General features: G+C 47.7%; 1 protein-coding gene across 1 annotated transcript; it reads right to left on the reverse strand.

Moving 5' to 3' along the window:
* Positions 1-1,160: 1,160 nt before the first annotated feature.
* Positions 1,161-12,087, reverse strand: LOC143836701 (bone morphogenetic protein 2-like). The gene is made up of 5 exons (XM_077336243.1): positions 11,785-12,087; positions 8,238-8,377; positions 6,938-7,060; positions 4,704-4,902; positions 1,161-2,581 (listed from the first exon to the last, which is right to left on the reverse strand). The coding sequence occupies exons 1-5, from the start codon at positions 12,074-12,076 to the stop codon at positions 2,169-2,171; spliced, it is 1,167 nt and encodes a 388-aa protein (XP_077192358.1). The 5' UTR covers positions 12,077-12,087; the 3' UTR covers positions 1,161-2,168.
* Positions 12,088-18,420: the final 6,333 nt, after the last annotated feature.

An 18,420-nucleotide genomic window follows, 5' to 3' on the forward strand; every position in this document is an offset into this window, starting at 1 on the left:
GGTGGTGTTGGGAAAGCCCTGAACCCTAGAGGAAAGTTAAAGCCCCACTTCTTTTACATGCCCCTCAAGCACAGATGTTGGGGGAAGAGCTGAGGGTGAGTGGAAGAGCCCCTGCTTTACGTGCTGAAGGTCACCCAGTTCGATCCCGTGCTTCTCCAGCTGAAAGTACCAGGTTGTAGGAGATGTCAAAGCCCTCAGTCTAAAACCCTGGAGACCCTCTGCAGTCTGAGTGGGCAGTACTGACTGACCTTGATGGACCGGTGGTCTAAGGCTGTTTCATGTGGATCTTTGTCCCCTCACTGCCTCTGTGCCTGGAGGCTCTGCTGAACTGTCCTGACTAACCATCATTGATGCCAGCTGGGGTTGGAAATCTCACTGCGGTGAGGAATTGGAAGCTATCTACACTATGAGCACTATCTCTGCATGAGGGAAAGTTAGCAATGCTCCAGTTCCGTATCTCACAAGGGGAACTTTGAGGGGACTTTTAAAATGATAGACACTAACTAGATACTCCAATTCAGTTGCAACTAGGGAAGCAAGGCCCCAAATGAATTGCATTGTTGTGCTTCTATGGCCCATGGATATGGAAGGCTACTTTTGGGGAGGGGGGGCAGAACACGCATGCTGTCAAGTAGCCACTTGCTCCTGTCATGATTTGCCTAATCTAATTCCCTGAACTCCCCGTGGGGACTTGTCCTGAAGTTGCTTTGGTCATCCCTCACCCTTCTCATGTTCTTGGCTACCAGACCAGGTTCCCTATCACGTGCCCAGCTGGTACAGTTGTTTACTTCCCACCGGGAGGTATCAACTATAAATTGTACCATTGTTTGATAAAAAGAACTATGCTGAATTGGGTACCGGGGGCGGGACGATTTGCCTTGACAACTGCTTTTCGTTTCCTGTTATCTTGGTCTTCAGCAACACAGAAGTCTTGTGATGCCATTTGTACTCTTCTGAATAAACTACTGAGTTTCTAACCAGAACTCTGAGCTGACCTTTTTTGGGAGATTTGCCACAGAACATGACATACACAGTACATGAAAAAACAATGGCTTAATTTATTTAATACGGACAGAAGATTTGCAAGATTAAGATTAAAACGATAACATTCAAACTATACAGGTATTTACAGGGAGCCCACTGTACAGGGAGGCTTGAGATATAAAAAATAAATATTAGCACTTTGGATATATACAGTATGGTACAAGCTGAAGCGAAGGGGCTCTTAGTTAGGGATCACAAGGGGTATAAAGTTCAGTCAACATTGGCATTGCTCACCCATCACAGGTAAAACAAAGCAGATTTCTATAAAGCCATGACAGTCATTGGTAGCTTTAGGGATCAGGGAATCAAAGAAGATAAATCCACTGCCCTCTCAAACATAGTTTTAGAGACCTGGACCTGAAAGCAGAATGCTAATACACCCGTGATATTTTCTCTCCAAAAAGCAGAACAAAGAGAACGGATGAGTAGTAATTTACCATGACTGGATCCTCAGAAAATATGGACCCTAAAGGATATTTGGATAAATTCAGAGAAGGATAGGGGACTAATTTTGTGGACATAGGGTATTCTCCTCAAACGTTTCTTAAAAAAAAACATTAAAAATCTTTCATTAAAGGTAGAACTATTTAGGCGTGTCGAAGAACAAAACCCGCTGAGGGAAAATAAGCATGGCTTCTGCTGCCTCACCAACTTTTTAGAGTTCTTTTGAAAAAGTGAACAAATGTTAGACAGTGATGACATAATACACCTGGACTTCCAAAAGGCTTTTGACAAGATACCTCGCCAAAGACTGCCGAGTAAGTTTAGCATAATTGGGGGGAAAGGAGAGGTCTTCCTATGTATTAAAAATCAGTTAATCAAAATGAGGTTGATGAGCAGTCGGATCCAGGAAAAACCAAAGGCAATTCTTCTTCTCTGATCCAGCAGAGCTCTTCTTATGTAAGAACAGTCAGCCTGTTTAACCATCTGGTGACACTGATAATGTAGCATTTCAGCTGGGCTGGATGCTTCCACTATGTGGAATTAACAGAAATCCAGAGGTACACTGCCTCTGAATATGGAGGGTCAAATGATCCAAAGCCTTCAATGGTATCCTAGAAGACTCACCCCCCCAAGACTCTTGGGGGGGGGCAGGAAAAAAGGAAGGAGCCCTCCCCAGGAGGTCAGTGACACCCACAGCTCCCAGCCACCATGTCGTCATATTGCTTCAAGACCACGTTTTCATCGTCATCGAAATAGAGCAGGTTGATGGAGTAGAGCTTGTCTGGCACGCAGCAGGGTCCACTGACGTCTTGGCTCAGCTTCAGCGCGTTAATGATGGACTGCACGGTGGCGTGGTTGGTGGGCCGCATGTTCTCCCCAAGCGGGAAAGGGCAGGAACCCTTGCAGTGGAAGGCGTTGTACCCGCGGGGAGAGATGATCCAGCCAGACCAGCCAATTTCCTCGAAGTCCACCAAAAGCGGCCGTATCTGGCAAGGCAGCTGCTGCTCCCCTGCTGCGCGTGGGGACCGAAGTGTCCTGTTGCTCTGAGGGATTCTGACCTCCTCTGGAAGGGCCGGGTTCGGCAAGGCCAAATCTGAAGGAGGGAAAGATCAGAGTCACGTTGAAGGCTAAGGCTGTGAACCAGCCCATCAGATCTCAGAAGCTAAGCAGAGTCAGGCCCGCCTAACACTTGGAAGGGCAACCTCCAAGGAATATCGGGGTCATGGTATGGGGCCAGGCAATGACAAAATCACCTCCAAAATTCCCTTGCCTGGCAGCCAGACAATTTTAGGATTTACTGGTTATATGACACACAATCCATACTATAAATAAACAGAAACCAGCAAAGCTGTTAACATTCAGATACGGCAAATGTTTAAAATGAGGATTTGTCTTGCTCATGAGTAAAGTGAGGCCAGCTCTGTGGAGCAACAGGGTACAGATTCCAGATGTATTTAAACCCTGAGCCACCAAAACAATACTCTAGTTGACAGAATGGATTTCACATTCTGCCACAGTCCTAAGAACATTGTGGTCCATTCTGCACGACTTTAATATAGCACTAGTCTTGCATTTTGTTTTCGCCACTAAAACTACATTCCGCATGACGTCGTGAGCAATCTGCAACACTCCTGCAACACTAGCGCCAAAATCGCTTCGTTGTAGTGATTTCCGGGGAATCCAGAAAAGTGGATTCACCCTCAGAAAATCGCTACACTCCTGCCAACAATCTGCAATACTTGCGAAAAAGACCTGTGCATTCTCAATGTAGCGGTTGCAACAAAGTCACTCCCCCTGCCTCTCTCCTCCGAACTTCCGGCAAAGCGATCGCCAATTTTTTCCCTCAGAGCGAGCGGGGAAAGCAACGAACCAGCGAGGCTTCATTCACCCAGCGAGGCTTCTCCGGCTACAATCCCTCCACAAAAGTGCTTTAAAGCTCCCCGAAGTCCCCAAGCACAACACAGCCCCCTGTTTGCAAGTTCCCTTTAATTTTGGCCAAAAATCGCACCCCTGCAGCAGGGGGGATTTTTTCCCCACTCGGGGGAGCGTGGTAACGATGACTTGCCAGCTCACACGCCAGCTAGATGGGTCTTTATGTTAGGAAGAATCAAGACATATTTGTTGAAACGAGTGTGTGTGTGTTTTTTTTTTTAAACTTGCGTTTAAAGGGAAAGGGGCTTTTCGGGAGCATGATAACAACCGCCCATTGGCTGTTCGTTTGATTGACGGCCAGGGGCGGGACCAAGCAGAAAAAAAATCGCTTCCTTTCTAGCGATTCCTGTGAGACCGGAAACCTGTGGGGAATGAATGAAACACTGCTAGATTCCACTACAAATGAAGGTATGCGGAACGCCCATTCTACTATTTAAAATAGCGTTATTGCTTTCTGAAACCAATTGGCAACATTGGTCCTTGTGCGGAATGGGCCTGTAAGTTTGCAGTTCCCAGAAATGATTCTCTAGCAGCAAACCCCATGGAATAAAATAGGATTTTCTTCTGAGTCAACATGGAGAGGTCCCTGTCCTCCCCCACCTCCACCCACAATTCTCCACAGATTTTTCGCCCTGGAATGGCCAACCGAATCCAGAGGGCCAACAAAGGTTTCTGCTTTGTCCTCAGGCATTAAATTTTGAGAAAGCGCAGATAGCAGAAAATCTTCTGTCCTTTCCTCCGTGGCCCACAATGTGGATGTCCATTAATACCACAGTCCATGTAACGTCTGGTTTTTCACATCATCCCCAGTATCTCAATTTACTGGCTGCATTTAGAACAGCATTTCTCAACATTTTTAGCATCGAGAATGCCCTGAAACATTCTTTAGGCTTCGAGAAACCCCAGAAGTGGCCTGATGGTGCAGAATATGGCTGGGAGGCATAGCTGTGTAAATGCCCACCTGGGTCCTCTCCCCTCCCCACCGCCTCCAGGCTCATCACTGGCCATTATGGGAGGAGTGGATGGGTCAACATGACCACGCATGGTTATATTATCTGATAAATATTTAACAAATTTTTAAAATATGGGAAAAATTAACTGATTCCCACCCATTCAGGAAACCCTTCCAGCAGGGCCGTTGAGAAACCCGCGGGTTGCATGGAACCCTGGTTGAGAGAACCTGTTTTAGAGTCATGAAGCAATTCGGTATCCATTCCAGAACTGACAGGGGGTGACGTCCATTTTGTTGTTTCTAGGGTAATCAAAGGCACCCGTCCCCTCACCTGAGAACGGGAGTGTGGGCAGTGCCGCTCCTCTCCGCCCATCATCAGTAAACAAAACCAGCATCGGTTTCTTGCTCTCGTGGTGATCTCGTCCGGAAGCGAACTGCACGGCACCGGGATCCAGCCCCGCCCCGCCAAGGCCCTGCACCACCACCAGCAAGCCCTGGTTACTGCTTCCCTCTTCGGTCCAGTCGCGAACCTGGAATGCCACACGAAGATGGTGATGTTTGAATAAAAACAACGACCAGCTTGATTACATGTTTGCTGTCCTCACCAAAATCCTATAAGGTCATAGTTGGAAGGGACCTCCAGGGTCATCTAGTCCAACCCCCGCACGATGCAGGAGCTCACAACTACATCGGATGGCATAGTTATCCCCACATGCCACATTTGGAGCGGTGGGGATGAGCCTAAGGCAGAATGATTTGCAGAAGACTGCTCAGTCAGATCCCAGCAGAGACTGGATTTGAATCCATCTCTGCCCAGGCTTCTAGTGTCTGACCCACCCACCTTTGCCCAGTTGAAATTCCCCATGGCTTAGAGTAGGTCTTTACTATGATCAGTCAGTCAGTCAGTCAATTTACTATGATCTATGTGAGTCTAAGAGCCTCTTGTGGCGCAGAGTGGTAAGGCAGCTGCCTGAAAGCTTTGCCCATGAGGTTGGGAGTTCGATCCCAGCAGCCGGCTCAAGGTTGACTCAGCCTTCCATCCTTCCGAGGTCGGTAAAATGAGTACCCAGCTTGCTGCTGAGGGGTAAACGGTAATGACTGGGGAAGGCACTGGCAAACCACCCCGTATTGAGTCTGCCATGAAAACGCTAGAGGGCGTCACCCCAAGGGTCAGACATGACTCGGTGCTTGCACAGGGGATACCTTTACCTTTACCTTATGTGAGTCTACAAACAATTTTTATTTTAAATGGAAAATCCCACTTTAGCTTCTCTGATTCTAAGTGGATTGATTCAAGAAGGGGGTAACAAAAGCAAATGGTTTATCTATACACTAAAAAATTGGAATCATAAAAGTTCGAAAATTAAGAAGAAGAAAAAGAGTTGGTTTTAATACCCTGTGTTTGACTACCCGAAGGAGTCTCAAAGTGGCTTATAATCGCCTTCCTTGCCTCTCTCCACAACTGACACCCTGGGAGGTAACTGGAGCTGTGAGAACTCTGACAGAACAGCTCAGTGAGAACAGCTCTAACAGGACTATGACTGGCCCAAAGTCACCCAACTGGCTGCATATGGAGGAGGAGTGGGGAATCAACCCTGACTCTCCAGATTAGAGGCCACTGCTCTTAACCACTACACCAGGTTAGCTCTTCACTCTAGACTCTAAAAGTTTCCCTCAAAAGCTATATAATCCATCAAATTAATTCTGTATGGAGGTAGTTGTAGTAACTTGGCCAGATGAGACTTAATCTGGTACCTAGATCTCCACCTGGAAGTGTGCTTCTGCATGGAGTAATTAATAGGCCAACCTTATAACAGGCTAAACTGGAACAAATAGTCCTCAGTGGAATGAAATATCAGGTTTGATGATACTCAATCTGGAGGAGAGAGATTCTTTGTTCGGCACCCCACTCTATGTCCCCAGCTGCCTTCCAGTTTTTGTTCCGTTCCTACTCTTGAGGTTTTAATTCCTGCTCGGAATGACTACTTTGACTTTCCTCCCAAAATGATTAAGCTTACTCGAGGTACACTTTTCAGCTACCTAGTTCCATGCAATCAAAGGCTTTCCGAAGTTTCTGCTAGTTAATAGGAAATTGCCCGTTTTATTTCTGGGAAACCTTGGGGTGCAGCCTCCGGGTGGGGCCTGGGGATCTCCTGGAATTACAGCTCCTCTCCATAAGGACAGATTCAAATGGGTTGCCGCGTTGGTCTGAAGTAGCACAATAAAATCAGAGTCCAGTAGCACCTTTAAGACCAACAAAGATTTATTTAAGGTGTGAGCTTTCGAAATAAATCTTTGTTGGTCTTAAAGGTGCTACTGGACTCTGATTTTATTAGCTCATCTCCAGACTACAGAGATCAGTTCCCCTGGAGTAAAGGGCTGCTTGGGTGGGTGGACTAGGGATGCCAGCCTCCAGGTGGGGCCTGTGGATTTCCTGGAATTACAGCTCAGCTGCAGCTCACCTTGAGACTACAGAAATCAGTTTTCCAGGAGAAAATGGCTGCTTTGGGGGGGGGGCACTTAGGGAAACCCACCTGGAAAAGTGCAAAGTGCAAATCAACTCACCGCTTGCGTGATGCTGAAGACTTCCCAGCCGGACCCCTGCACAGCGAGTAATCGGGCAGAGAGCAGTTTCTTTCCCTCAGGGGAATCCAAGTTGTTCTGGTCCAGGACTTGGAACACGCTAACCTGGAGGGGAGAAGGAGTCCAGGGTTAACTAACTGACATCTCAAATGGGCTATGGCATTTTCTTGTTCTGAGACCATCCTGTGTTTATCCTATTGTCTTCAAGCAGTGGCTGGACAGTGACTTATCCAGGATGCTGGAGGCTGATCCTGCCCTGAGCAGGGGGTGGGACTAGATGGCCTGTGTGGCCCCTTCCCACTATGGGATTCTTTGAGTATAGTTCAGCAGTGGGATGGGCTGCCTAAGGTAAGGTGACCAGATTTTAACATTGGTAAAGCAGGACACCATTGACGGGGGGGGGGGGGGGGGTTCTTGATTAAAAAATTGGTCTATATGGAGCAACAAAAATTTTCATAGAACGCATAGAATGCAAACATAGTATTGTAATATATATATATATATATATATATATATATATATATATATATATATATATATATATATATATATATATATATATATATATATATATATATATATATTAATTTCAACATAAGTACAATTTGCCAGGTGCCCCGAGATGTCCCTCCAAAACTTGGACAATCTGGTCACCTTAGCCTAAGGAGGTGGGGAGCTACCTCCCTACCTCCCTCTGTAGTCTCCAAATTGAGATTGTAAGCTCCTGAAGACAGAGACCTATCGTTAAGTCTGGTACAGGATAAATGGGGCTTTATTTGAAGCAGTCAAGGGACCGTTTCCCAGCCTTTCTCAACTTTTTTTACTGTTGAGTAACCCCTGAAACATTCTTCAGGCTTCGAGAAACCCCAGAATGGGCACAGTAGGGCAGAATATGGTTGGGAAGCAGAGCTGTGTACATGCCCTCCCAGGGTCCCTCCCCTTCCCACCCCCTCCAGGCCCATCACCTGCCCTGTTGGGAGGGGGAGGGGGTCAACTTGACGGTATATGGCCATATCACCCAATAAATCTTACCCCTGCCCATTCTGTAAACCAGGGGTAGTCAAACTGCGGCCCTCCAGTTGTCCATGGACTACAATTCCCATGAGCCCTTGCCAGATGGCAGGGGCTCATGGGAATTGTAGTCCATGGACATCTGGAGGTCCGCAGTTTGACTACCCCTGCACTCTCCCAGGGCTGTCAAGAAATCTCAGGATTTCACAGGACCCTGGCTGAGCAAGCCTGGCCTAGACCTCATGGAGGCAGGGGAAGGCAGGTTATTTACCTGGCAGAAGTGATGCCTCCTCAGGGGCCCCTCTCCCAGCCCGGCTCGCAATTTGAACAGGTGTAGTTCGGCCGTCAGCACCCGCTCGTTCTTGGCCACGCTGGACAGCATGAACAGGAAATGCATCTGACTGCTGTGGACTGCAAGGCAAGGGGGCAACAGTCACTGAAGGGAACCAGTACTTTTCCACAGAACTTTGGGGCAGACAAATCCGTTTTGCCTCACAACAGCCCTGGGCGGTAGGCCAGCGGGAGCGAGTGAGGTGTCCAGATCACTTGGTGAGCTTCACATCCGAATCTTTACTGTGATATAAATTGCAGGGAGTTGATCTGGATCACGGGGGGGGGGGGGGGCAGGATTTGAACTCAGCTCCTGTGTCTCCCAACACACTCACCCACCATTCTGAAATTACTCATTAATGGACAAACTTATTTAATTTTATTAAGACGCTGTAAACGGAAGATGCAGGTCACTGTCGCCTCAGCTCCATGGATCTTTCTCACCATTTTTCTTGTTTCAGCCGTTTTGTTTAATTTATTTATTTATTTATTTATTTATCATACTTATATACCGCCCTCCCCGGAGGCTCAGCTTAAGTGACCCTCAAAGTCAAGACAGATACCGTGGGCTAAGCTTTCCCACTTCCAGGGGGTAGCTGGAGATGTCCTGGGATTACAACTGATTTCTAGGCAACACAGGGAGAAAATGACTACTTTGGGAGGCGGAATTATACTCCACTAGAGTCCCTCCCCACCCCAAACGCTACCAATCATTAGGCCCCATTCCCCAAACCTCCAGGTGTTTCCCAACTCAGACCTGGCAGAGGTGTCGGCCCATCTGGATTTGGAAGTTTATACCTTGTGGAGAGCAAACTTTTAATTTCCTGATTGCATCTCCATCGACTTCCTGGGTGCAAACCCCTTTCCACAACAGATACAATAGAATTGCCAGCTCTAAGTTGGGAAATTCGGGGGGTGGAGCCAGGAGAAGGAAGCATTTGGGGCACCGAGGGGCCTCAGTGGGATAGAGTCCACCCTCCAAAGCAGCCTCCAGGAGGAACGGATCTTTGTTGTCTGGAGATCTGAAGAATTCCGGGCCTCGCCTGGAAGCTGACAACTCTGCAAGACTGGAGGACCTTCCATCCCAGCCTTAATCTCTATCCCCCCTGACGGTTTTCACAGCCTGTGGATTTTGAAAGAAAAAGGATTTCCCTGAAAAGTCAGGAGGTTAATACAAGCGGCAGCCTTCCCAATCAACACCCCTCAGGGCCCTCTAGACTGTTCTCAGGGCAGCCCTCAAGCTGAGAATTCTCAGGTTTGAATACATAGATAAATGCATACATGAACTTTGGCTAGATCGGTCACACCACAGATATGTACAGATGTGCAGAAAGAGCTGAGAATGGGGTTTGAATCCGTTGCTTCCTTGTGCAAGCCACAATTTCAGCCTGAAATCAGATCTGAATCCCCTAGCAGGGGTGGGCAAACTGTGGCCCTCCAGATGCCCATGGACTACAGTGCCCATGAGCCCCTGCCAGCAGGGGTTCATGGGAATTGTAGTCCATAGACGTCTGGAGAGCCACCATTTGGCCACCCCTGCCCTAGAGGCTACTGATATTTCTTCAGTTAATTGTTTAGTTTAGCATCAGCTCTTCCTCATGCATCCTCCCACGTCACTGATATTCAGAGTTTGAGATATACTGCCTCTGAATATAGAGGCTCATTTTTTTTTTAGCCATTGAACCTCCCCCATGCATTTAAAACTAATTCATTCTTGGATTGCAATTCACAAATCTCCTTTTAGTCAGTCTCTGAGCACTTTTTAATTTTTACATATATTTACAAGAAGCAGTATATTACTCCCCCCCCAAAGAACACCCCATGAAAACATCACTGAATAGAAATATGCTAGAAGCAATGTCTATTTGGATGCCGCTGCAAGTTTTAAATGTTTTATAATGACTTAAGTTTCCTTGTATTATTGCTACTCTTTTGGTGGTACACTGCCCTGAGCCAGTTCACAGGAGAGCAGTATATAAATCAAATAAATAAAAAATAAACAACATGAGACACCATTCACAACAATGGAAAGGTATGGCATGGTACCTCTGAAATTCACCATTCCAAAACATCACAAAGATTGCCCCTTTGTCAATATATATGTTAGACTGCTAAGTGCTAGTCCTCATAAAATGGAAACTTGAACCACAGGGAAATGTTCAAAATCCTTTAAAACTTCTCTGATATATGGGCAGCGCTTCCAGATATATATTTGGAACAATATATAATATTAGCAGCATTAATTCTAAACGCATTTCCTCCATTCTGAATGACAACAGTTTTGACACAGAGTAGATAGTAGTTGTAACCTGGATTCAATCTATTACACATTTCTACTTGTTAATTTTTGGACAGGACCAGAAGCTATACATGACTTCTGGTTTTGACCTCTGGCAATACCCCCACATATCAAATAAAGGAAGTATGGTGGAATCATCGAAACAGTTGCAGTTCGGTGTGAAAGACCCAGATTCAAATCCTTACTCTTCTATGGAAATTTGCTGGTTGACCTTGGCCCCCTGGCTCACAGCCTTTCCTACCTTACAGGGCTATTGGTGTGAAGATACAACTAGAAGGAGGAGGGGAATATGCTGTACACTGCCCTGGGTCCCCACCTTCAAGTGGGGCCTGGATCTGGAGACCCCAGATTTATAACTGATCTCCAGAATACAGAGATCAGTTCTGCTGAAGAAAAGGTTTTGATAACCTGGTTTTCACAATCCAAAGGAGTCTCAAAGCGGCTTGCAATTGTCTTCCCATTCCTCTCACTACAACAGACACCCTGCGAGGGAGGAGAGGCTGAGAGCCCTGAGAGAACCTCTCCATGAGGACAGCACAATCAGGGCTGTGACTGCCCAAGAGCACCCAGCTGCCTGCATGTGGAGGAGGGGTGGGGAATCAAACCTGGCTTGCCCAATTTGAAGCTGCTACTTAACCACTATACCACATTGGCTCTCAGTACAACTCCATGCTTGCAGAGATCTGTTCCCCTGGAGAAAAATTGATATTTTGGAGGGGAGGGGGGGGGCTCTGTGGCATTTGACCCCTTGTCTCCCCCAGCCTCCATTCCTAAATCTCCAGGAGCTCCCCATCTGGGATTTGCCAATCCTATCACCCCATTCCCTGCCAGTGGCAGCATCATGGAGGGGAGGGGTTTGTCTGACAACCCTACAGAGAGTCCACTGTCTAAAGCAGCCGTTTCCTCCAAGAGAACTGATGTGTGCCACCTGGAGACCAGCTGTAATTCCAGGCTCTACCTGGAGATTGGCAATACTATACAGCATCACACCCTCCCAGGCACCTCCCCTCCCCAACTCCCACCCTCTCCTCAATATCTGAAGGAATTTCCCTACCAGGAGCTGGCAACTTTCCACTGGTGAGAAAAGCATGGTGCAAACAACTAAAACAAGTCCATTAAGCAAGGAGGTCTTTTCTCCCCCTGTTGGCAACCAGCTCTCTGCTGCTCCCGCCAGAGTGGCGATACTCACATTTGTCCAAAAAGCTGCGCACCGTGTTCCCTTCCAAGATATCGGGGTCTTTGGTGACCCCATCGACCCCAGCCACTGTGTTGTAGAGATCCACCATGTACTGAGGGGGCTGCTTGATTCCATGAGTGGACGGGGGAACTTCCATGATGCCAAACACCTGCAAGAGTCTCTTGAGGGCCTTGGCTCGCTGCTCTTCAGATTCACCCGTTGCCAGGTGGGCATGGGACGGCCGGGCGGAGCAGGCTGGCACCCAGGCGAGGAAGAAACACAGCAGGAGTCGAGAAAGGGTCATGACTCGGTTTCTTTGGGGCTCTTCCACACCGACTCAGCTCTCCCTGCTTGGCAGCTAAATTTATAGCCAAATCAGCACTGAAGTGAGGGGAACTAAGCGGGTCTGAACTCCCCCCCACACACACACACCCAGTGAGCAATCAGGAAGGGTAAAGAGAACTAACTGCGGAGCTAACTAGGTGCTAAATGGGTCCCATTAGGCCCAGTCCACAATCTGGGGGATCTTTGTGTATTTACTGCCCCCCCTCCCCACGACAGGGGGAGAACCTGGGGTTGACAGGAAGGAAAGGGGGACTTGGCAGGTGCCCACCCCCTCTCCTGTTTATTCGGTGGCAATGGATTGTAAAGAACCCTGTTTGCCCTCCTTGGGAGGCTAACGGACTTCTAATGGGGCCGTTGGAGACAAATCCAAGGAGGCCACTCAGCCCCCCAGGAATCAACATCCAAGGGTGCTGGAGGACGAGAACAGTGGAGAAAATTCCTGGTCCTCCAGCATCCCCAATCCTGCAAGTTTGCAATAATTCTTTTGCACACACACACTCACCTCCGCTGCCAAAGAGCGCACTCTGTCTCACACAATGAACAAAACCAGGGCCCCTTCAGGAGGTTCACCAATGGGGCCAGAAATCCAGCAGGCCTCCCACGGCTGCCCTCCAAAGACCAAGAAGACCAAGTGCAGTCCCAGCCCCAGACAAAGTGTTCCATCTACACCTTGGGGCTAAGAGCCCTGGATGGGCCTTTGCCCCATGTGTTTACCCAGGGCTGACAGACACATAAACAAACAACAAACGCATTTGGAAGGGGGAAGGTTTTTTTAATAATAGGGGATGTTTCCTTACATCTTTCAAAGAGTGGAAAGGCAAGGAGGGTGGGATCACATAATAGGATCTCCGAAGCTAAGCAGGGCTGATTCTTGGATGGGAGAGCGCCAAAGAACGGTCTGCAGAGGAAGGCAGCTTTTGCTGCTCCCACGAATTGAAAGCCCTTTGCTGGGATCGCCATAAATCGCTTGATAGTTCTTATGTGCATAAACCTGGAAAAACATACAATATCTTAATGGGAGATATTATTAGAGCATTGTAAGTATGCTGGCCACCACAGCTTATCCCCGATTAGAAGAAGAAGAGTTGGTTCTTATATACCACTTTTTTCTCCCTGAAGGCGTCTCAAAGCGGCTTACAATCACCTTCCCTTTCCTCTCCCCACAACAGACACCCTGTGAGGGAGGGGAGGCTGAGAGAGCCCTGAGATTACTGAAGAAGAAGAGTTGGCTTTTATATGCCGCTTTTCTCCACCCGAGGGAGTCTCAAAGGGTCTTACAGTCGCCTTCCCTTCCTCTCCCCACAACAGACACCCTGTGAGGGAGGGGAGGCTGAGAGAGCCCTGAGATTACTGAAGAAGAAGAAGAGTTGGCTTTTATATGCCGCTTTTCTCCACCCAAGGGAGTCTCAAAGGGTCTTACAGTCGCCTTCCCTTCCTCTCCCCACAACAGACACCCTGTGAGGGAGGGGAGGCTGAGAGAGCCCTGAGATTACTGAAGAAGAAGAAGAGTTGGCTTTTATATGCCGCTTTTCTCCACCCGAGGTAGTCTCAAAGCGGCTTACAATCACCTTCCCTTTCCTCTCCCCACAACAGACACCCTGTGAGGGAGGTGGGGCTGAGAGAGCCCTGATAGTACTGAAGAAGAAGAAGAAGAGTTGGTTCTTATATGCCGCTTTTCTCTCCCCGAAGGAGGCTCAAAGTGGCTTACAGTTGCCTTCCCTTTTCTCCTCCCACAACAGACACACAGTGAGGGAGGTGAGGCTGAGAGAGCGCTGATATCACTGCTCGGTCAGAACAGTTTTATCAGTGATGTGGCGAGCCCAAGGTCACCCAGCTGGCTGCATGTGGGGGAGAACAGATTCAAACCCGGCATGCCAAATCAGAATTCTGCATTCCTAACCACTACACCAAACTGGCAAACAGTGCCAGTGCTCCTCGTGCAGCAGTGATGGGTGCTGCCAAAGCAATATTTAAAATTAACTCTTCCAAGGCCAGTCAGAACTGTTGCTGGGTAAAAGCCTTACCAGGCCCTGCACACGTTCTAAAAACGTTCTACGTGGGAGCCAGGAAAAGCCAGGAGGGGGGATGCTGTGGTGCCCACGGGCACCATGCTGCAGACCCCTGAACACAGGATTATCATGCTATCCATGTTTGTCTCCACCTGCACACCTGGTCTCCCAACGGTTACATGGCAGAAGTAGAGAAGAGAGTTGCCAGTTCCCAGCTAGTGGCTGGAGATCCCCAAGAATTACAACTTAGAAGGTGGATTGTCAGGCATTAAACCTCATGGAAGACTCTGGTCCATTCAGCACGACTTTAATGTAGCACAAGGCTTGCAATTTATAAACGCTACTAATTTGCAGTTCCGCATGATATCGCACACAATCTGCCACACTCCTGAAACAGTCCCGCAAAAGCGATTCGTTGTAGCACTTAAAGGGAAATCGGGAAAAGTGGATTCACCCTCCGAAAAGCGCTACACACTTGCAAACAATCTGCAACACTAGCGAAAAAGACCTGTGCATTCCCATTGTTGTGGTTCCAACAAAGTCCCTCCCCCTGGCTCTCTCCTCCGAACTTCCGGCGAAGCGATCGCCATTTTTTTTTTCTCGGAGCGAGCAGAAAACAACGAACCGGCAAGGCTTCATTCACCCTGCGAGGCTTCTCCGGCTACAGTCCCTCCACAGAAGTGCTTTAAAGCTCCCCGAAGTCCCCAAGCACAACACAGCCCCGTTTGCAAGTTCCCTTTATTTTCAGCCAAAAATTGCGCACGTGCAGGGGGGGGATTTTTTTTTCACTCGAGGGAGCGTGGTAACGACAAATCGCCAGCTCACACGCCAGCTAGTCTCTATGTTAGGAGGAATCAAGGCATATTCGTTGCAACGTGTTTTTTTGGTTTTTTTAAACCTGTTCTTAAAGGGAAAGGGGCTTTTCGGGAGCATGATAACAACCGCCCATTGGCTGTTCGTTTGATTGACGGTCAGGGGCGGGAACAAGGACAGAAAAAATCGCTTCCTTTCTAGCGATTTTTGCAAGACCGGAAACCTGTGGGAAACGATTGAAACGCTACTGGATTCCACTACAAAGGCAGGTATGCGTAATGCCGAGATTGCACTTTAAAAAATAGCATTTCCGCTTTGTGGAACAAATTGGCAACATTGGTCCTTGTGCGGAAACATCCTCTCTCTTTCTCAGACTCTGCCCTGTCCAGGCTTCACCCCCAAAATCTCCTTCCTGGATGACCCTACCTGGAAATTGGCATTCCTATGGGTTGGTTGCCAATCTCCAGGTGGGAACTGGAGATTGCCCGCTATTACAACGGGTCTCCAGACCATAGAGATCTGTCCCCCAGGATAAAATGGTTGCTGGAGGGTGGACTCTATGGTACGTGAATGAGGTCCCTCCCCTTAGAATAGAATCATAGTATCATAGAGTTGGAAGGGGCCAACCCCCTAGTCCAACCTAGTCCAACCCCCTGCTCAACGCAGGATTAGACCTAAGCATCCTAAAGCATCCAAGAAAAGTGTGTATCCAACCTTTGCTTGAAGACTGCCAGTGAGGGGGAGCTCTCCACCTCCTTAGGCAGCCTATTCCACTGCTGAACTACTCTGACTGTGAATTTTTTTTCCTGATATCTAGCCTATATCGTTGTACTTGAAGTTTAAACCCATTACTGCATGTCCTCTCCTCTGCAGCCAACTGAAACAGCATCCTGCCCTCCTCCAAGTGACAACCTTTCAAATACTTAAAGAGGGCTATCATGTCCCCTCTCAACCTCCTTTTCTGCAGGCTGAACATTCCCAAGTCCCTCAACCTATCTTCATAGGGCTTGGTCCCTTGGCCCCAGATCATCTTCGTCGCTCCCCTCTGTACCCTTTCAATTTTATCTACGTCCTTCTTGAAGTGAGGCCTCCAGAACTGCACACAGTACTCCAAGTGTGGTCTGACCAGTGCCGTATACAATGGGACTATGACATTTTGTGATTTTGATGTGATGCCTCTGTTGATACAGCCCAAATTGGCATTTGCCTTTTTTACCGCTACATCACACTGCCTGCTCATGTTTAGTTTACAATCCACAAGTACCCCAAGGTCTCGTTCACACACAGTGTTACCTAGAAGCGTATCCCCCATCCAGTAGGCATGCTTTTCATTTTTCTGACCCAGATGCAGAACTTTACACTTATCTTTATTAAATTGCATCTTGTTCTCATTTGCCCATTTTTCCATTGTGTTCAGATCTCGTTGAACTCTGTCTCTATCTTCCGGAGTATTTGCCAGTCCTCCCAATTTGGTGTCATTTGCAAACTTGATGAGTAGTCCCTCCACCCCTCATCTAGATCATTAATAAATATGTTAAAAAGTACCGGGCCGAGCACCGAGCCCTGAGGTACCCCGCTACTCACCTCTCTCCAGTCTGATGAAACACCATTGACAACAACTCTTTGAGTGCGGTTCTCTAACCAATTCCCTATCCACCTATCTGAAAATCCAGATTGCAGTCCTTCGATTTATCCATCAGAACATCATGGGGAACCTTGTCAAAAGCTTTACTAAAATCCAAGTAAATGACATCAACCGAATTTCCCCGATCCAGCAAACCTGTTACTTGGTCAAAAAAGGAAACCAGGTTGGTCTGGCAGGACCTGTTGGAGACAAATACATGCTGACTTCCTTGGATCACCAAATTGTCCTCCAGATGTTTGCAGATCGCTCCCTTTAATATCTGCTCCATTATCTTCCCCACAACAGAGGTCAGACTCACTGGTCTGTAGTTTCCCGGGTCATCCTTTCTCGCTTTTTTGAAGATCGGAATAACATTTGCTCTCTTCCAGTCCTCCAGGACATCTCCAGTCCTTAAACAGGTTCCGAAGATGATGGACAAGGGCTGTGCAAGCTCTTTGGAAAGTTCTTTGATTACTCTCGAGTGCATTTCATCCGGACCAGGGGATTTGAACTCATCCAGTGCAGCTAAATGCCTCTCGACAACCTCTCTATCCATGTTAACCTGCCACCCAGACACTGTCCTTTGGTTATGGCCATCTCTAGATGTGCCTAAACACTTTGACCTGTGGGAAAAAACAGATGTAAAATAGGCACTAAGCCTTTCTGCTTTCTCTGCATCTTCCGTTAGAGTTTGTCCATCCGCACCCAACAGTGCTTTACTTTATGTTTGCTCCTCACATAACTGAAAAATCTTTTCTTGTAACAATGGGCTTCCCTGGCCAATCTTTGCTCACTCTCAGCTTTGGCCTTTCTTATGATTGATCTACAGTGCCTAGTAACCTGTAGGTACTCTTCTTTAGAGCTCTGCCCTTCCCTCCATTTCCTGAACATTTTCCTTTTCTTTCTTAGTTCCTCTTGAAGTTCTCTGTTCATCCAAATAGGCTTCTTAGAGCTCCTGCAGTGTTTTCGTCTTTCTGGGATAGTCATTGATTGAGCATGCAATAGCTCTTGTTTCAGTAGCGCCCACCCTTCACATGCTCCCTTCCCTTCCAGCATTCTCGTCCATGGTATGACACTCATCATGTCTCTGAGTTTATTAAAGTTTTCCCTACGAAAATCCAACATCCGCGTCTGGCTACAAGCTTCCTTGGCTCCCCATCTCAAAAGGAATTCTATGAGGACATGGTCACTTCCCCCTAGGGTCCCCACCTCCTTCACCTCATCCACCAACTCTTGCCTCTTGGTCAGTATTAAGTCCAGTGTGGCTGAACCTCTTGTGGGTTCATCTACCATTTGATAAATGAAATGGTCAGCCAGGCAGGTCAGAAACTTGCATGACTGAGGACGTTTCGCAGAGTTTGTTTCCCAGCACACATCTGGGAAATTGAAGTCACCCATGATGACAAGGTCCTGCCGCTTGGATATTTTCTCAAGCTGCTCACAAAGTGCAGCATCCACATCCTCTCGTTGGTCAGGCGGTCGGTAGCAGACACCAACCACCACACTGTTTGTTTTCCCCTCGCTTATTTTCACCCAGATGCTTTCCACTGTAGATATGTTTTCCTTCACTAGAATTTCCTGACAGGTAAGCCCTTTCCTCACATACAGTGCCACTCCTCCACCTCTTCGATCTATTCTGTTTTTTCTGAACAGTTCATATCCATCCATCATTACATTCCAGTCATGAGAATCATTCCACCAAGTTTCTGTGATGCCTACTAGATCATACCTTTCCATCAGCATGAGAAGTTCCAGCTGTTCCTTTTTATTGCCCATGCTTCGGGCATTAGTATAAAGACATCTGAATCCTTTTACTTTTGGTTCCCTATGAGCTGGCCTTGCCGGTTGGGCTGCCTC

The sequence above is a fragment of the Paroedura picta genome, chromosome 4 (assembly GCF_049243985.1).
Source record: "Paroedura picta isolate Pp20150507F chromosome 4, Ppicta_v3.0, whole genome shotgun sequence".
In the NCBI taxonomy this organism is placed as follows: Eukaryota; Metazoa; Chordata; class Lepidosauria; order Squamata; family Gekkonidae; genus Paroedura; species Paroedura picta.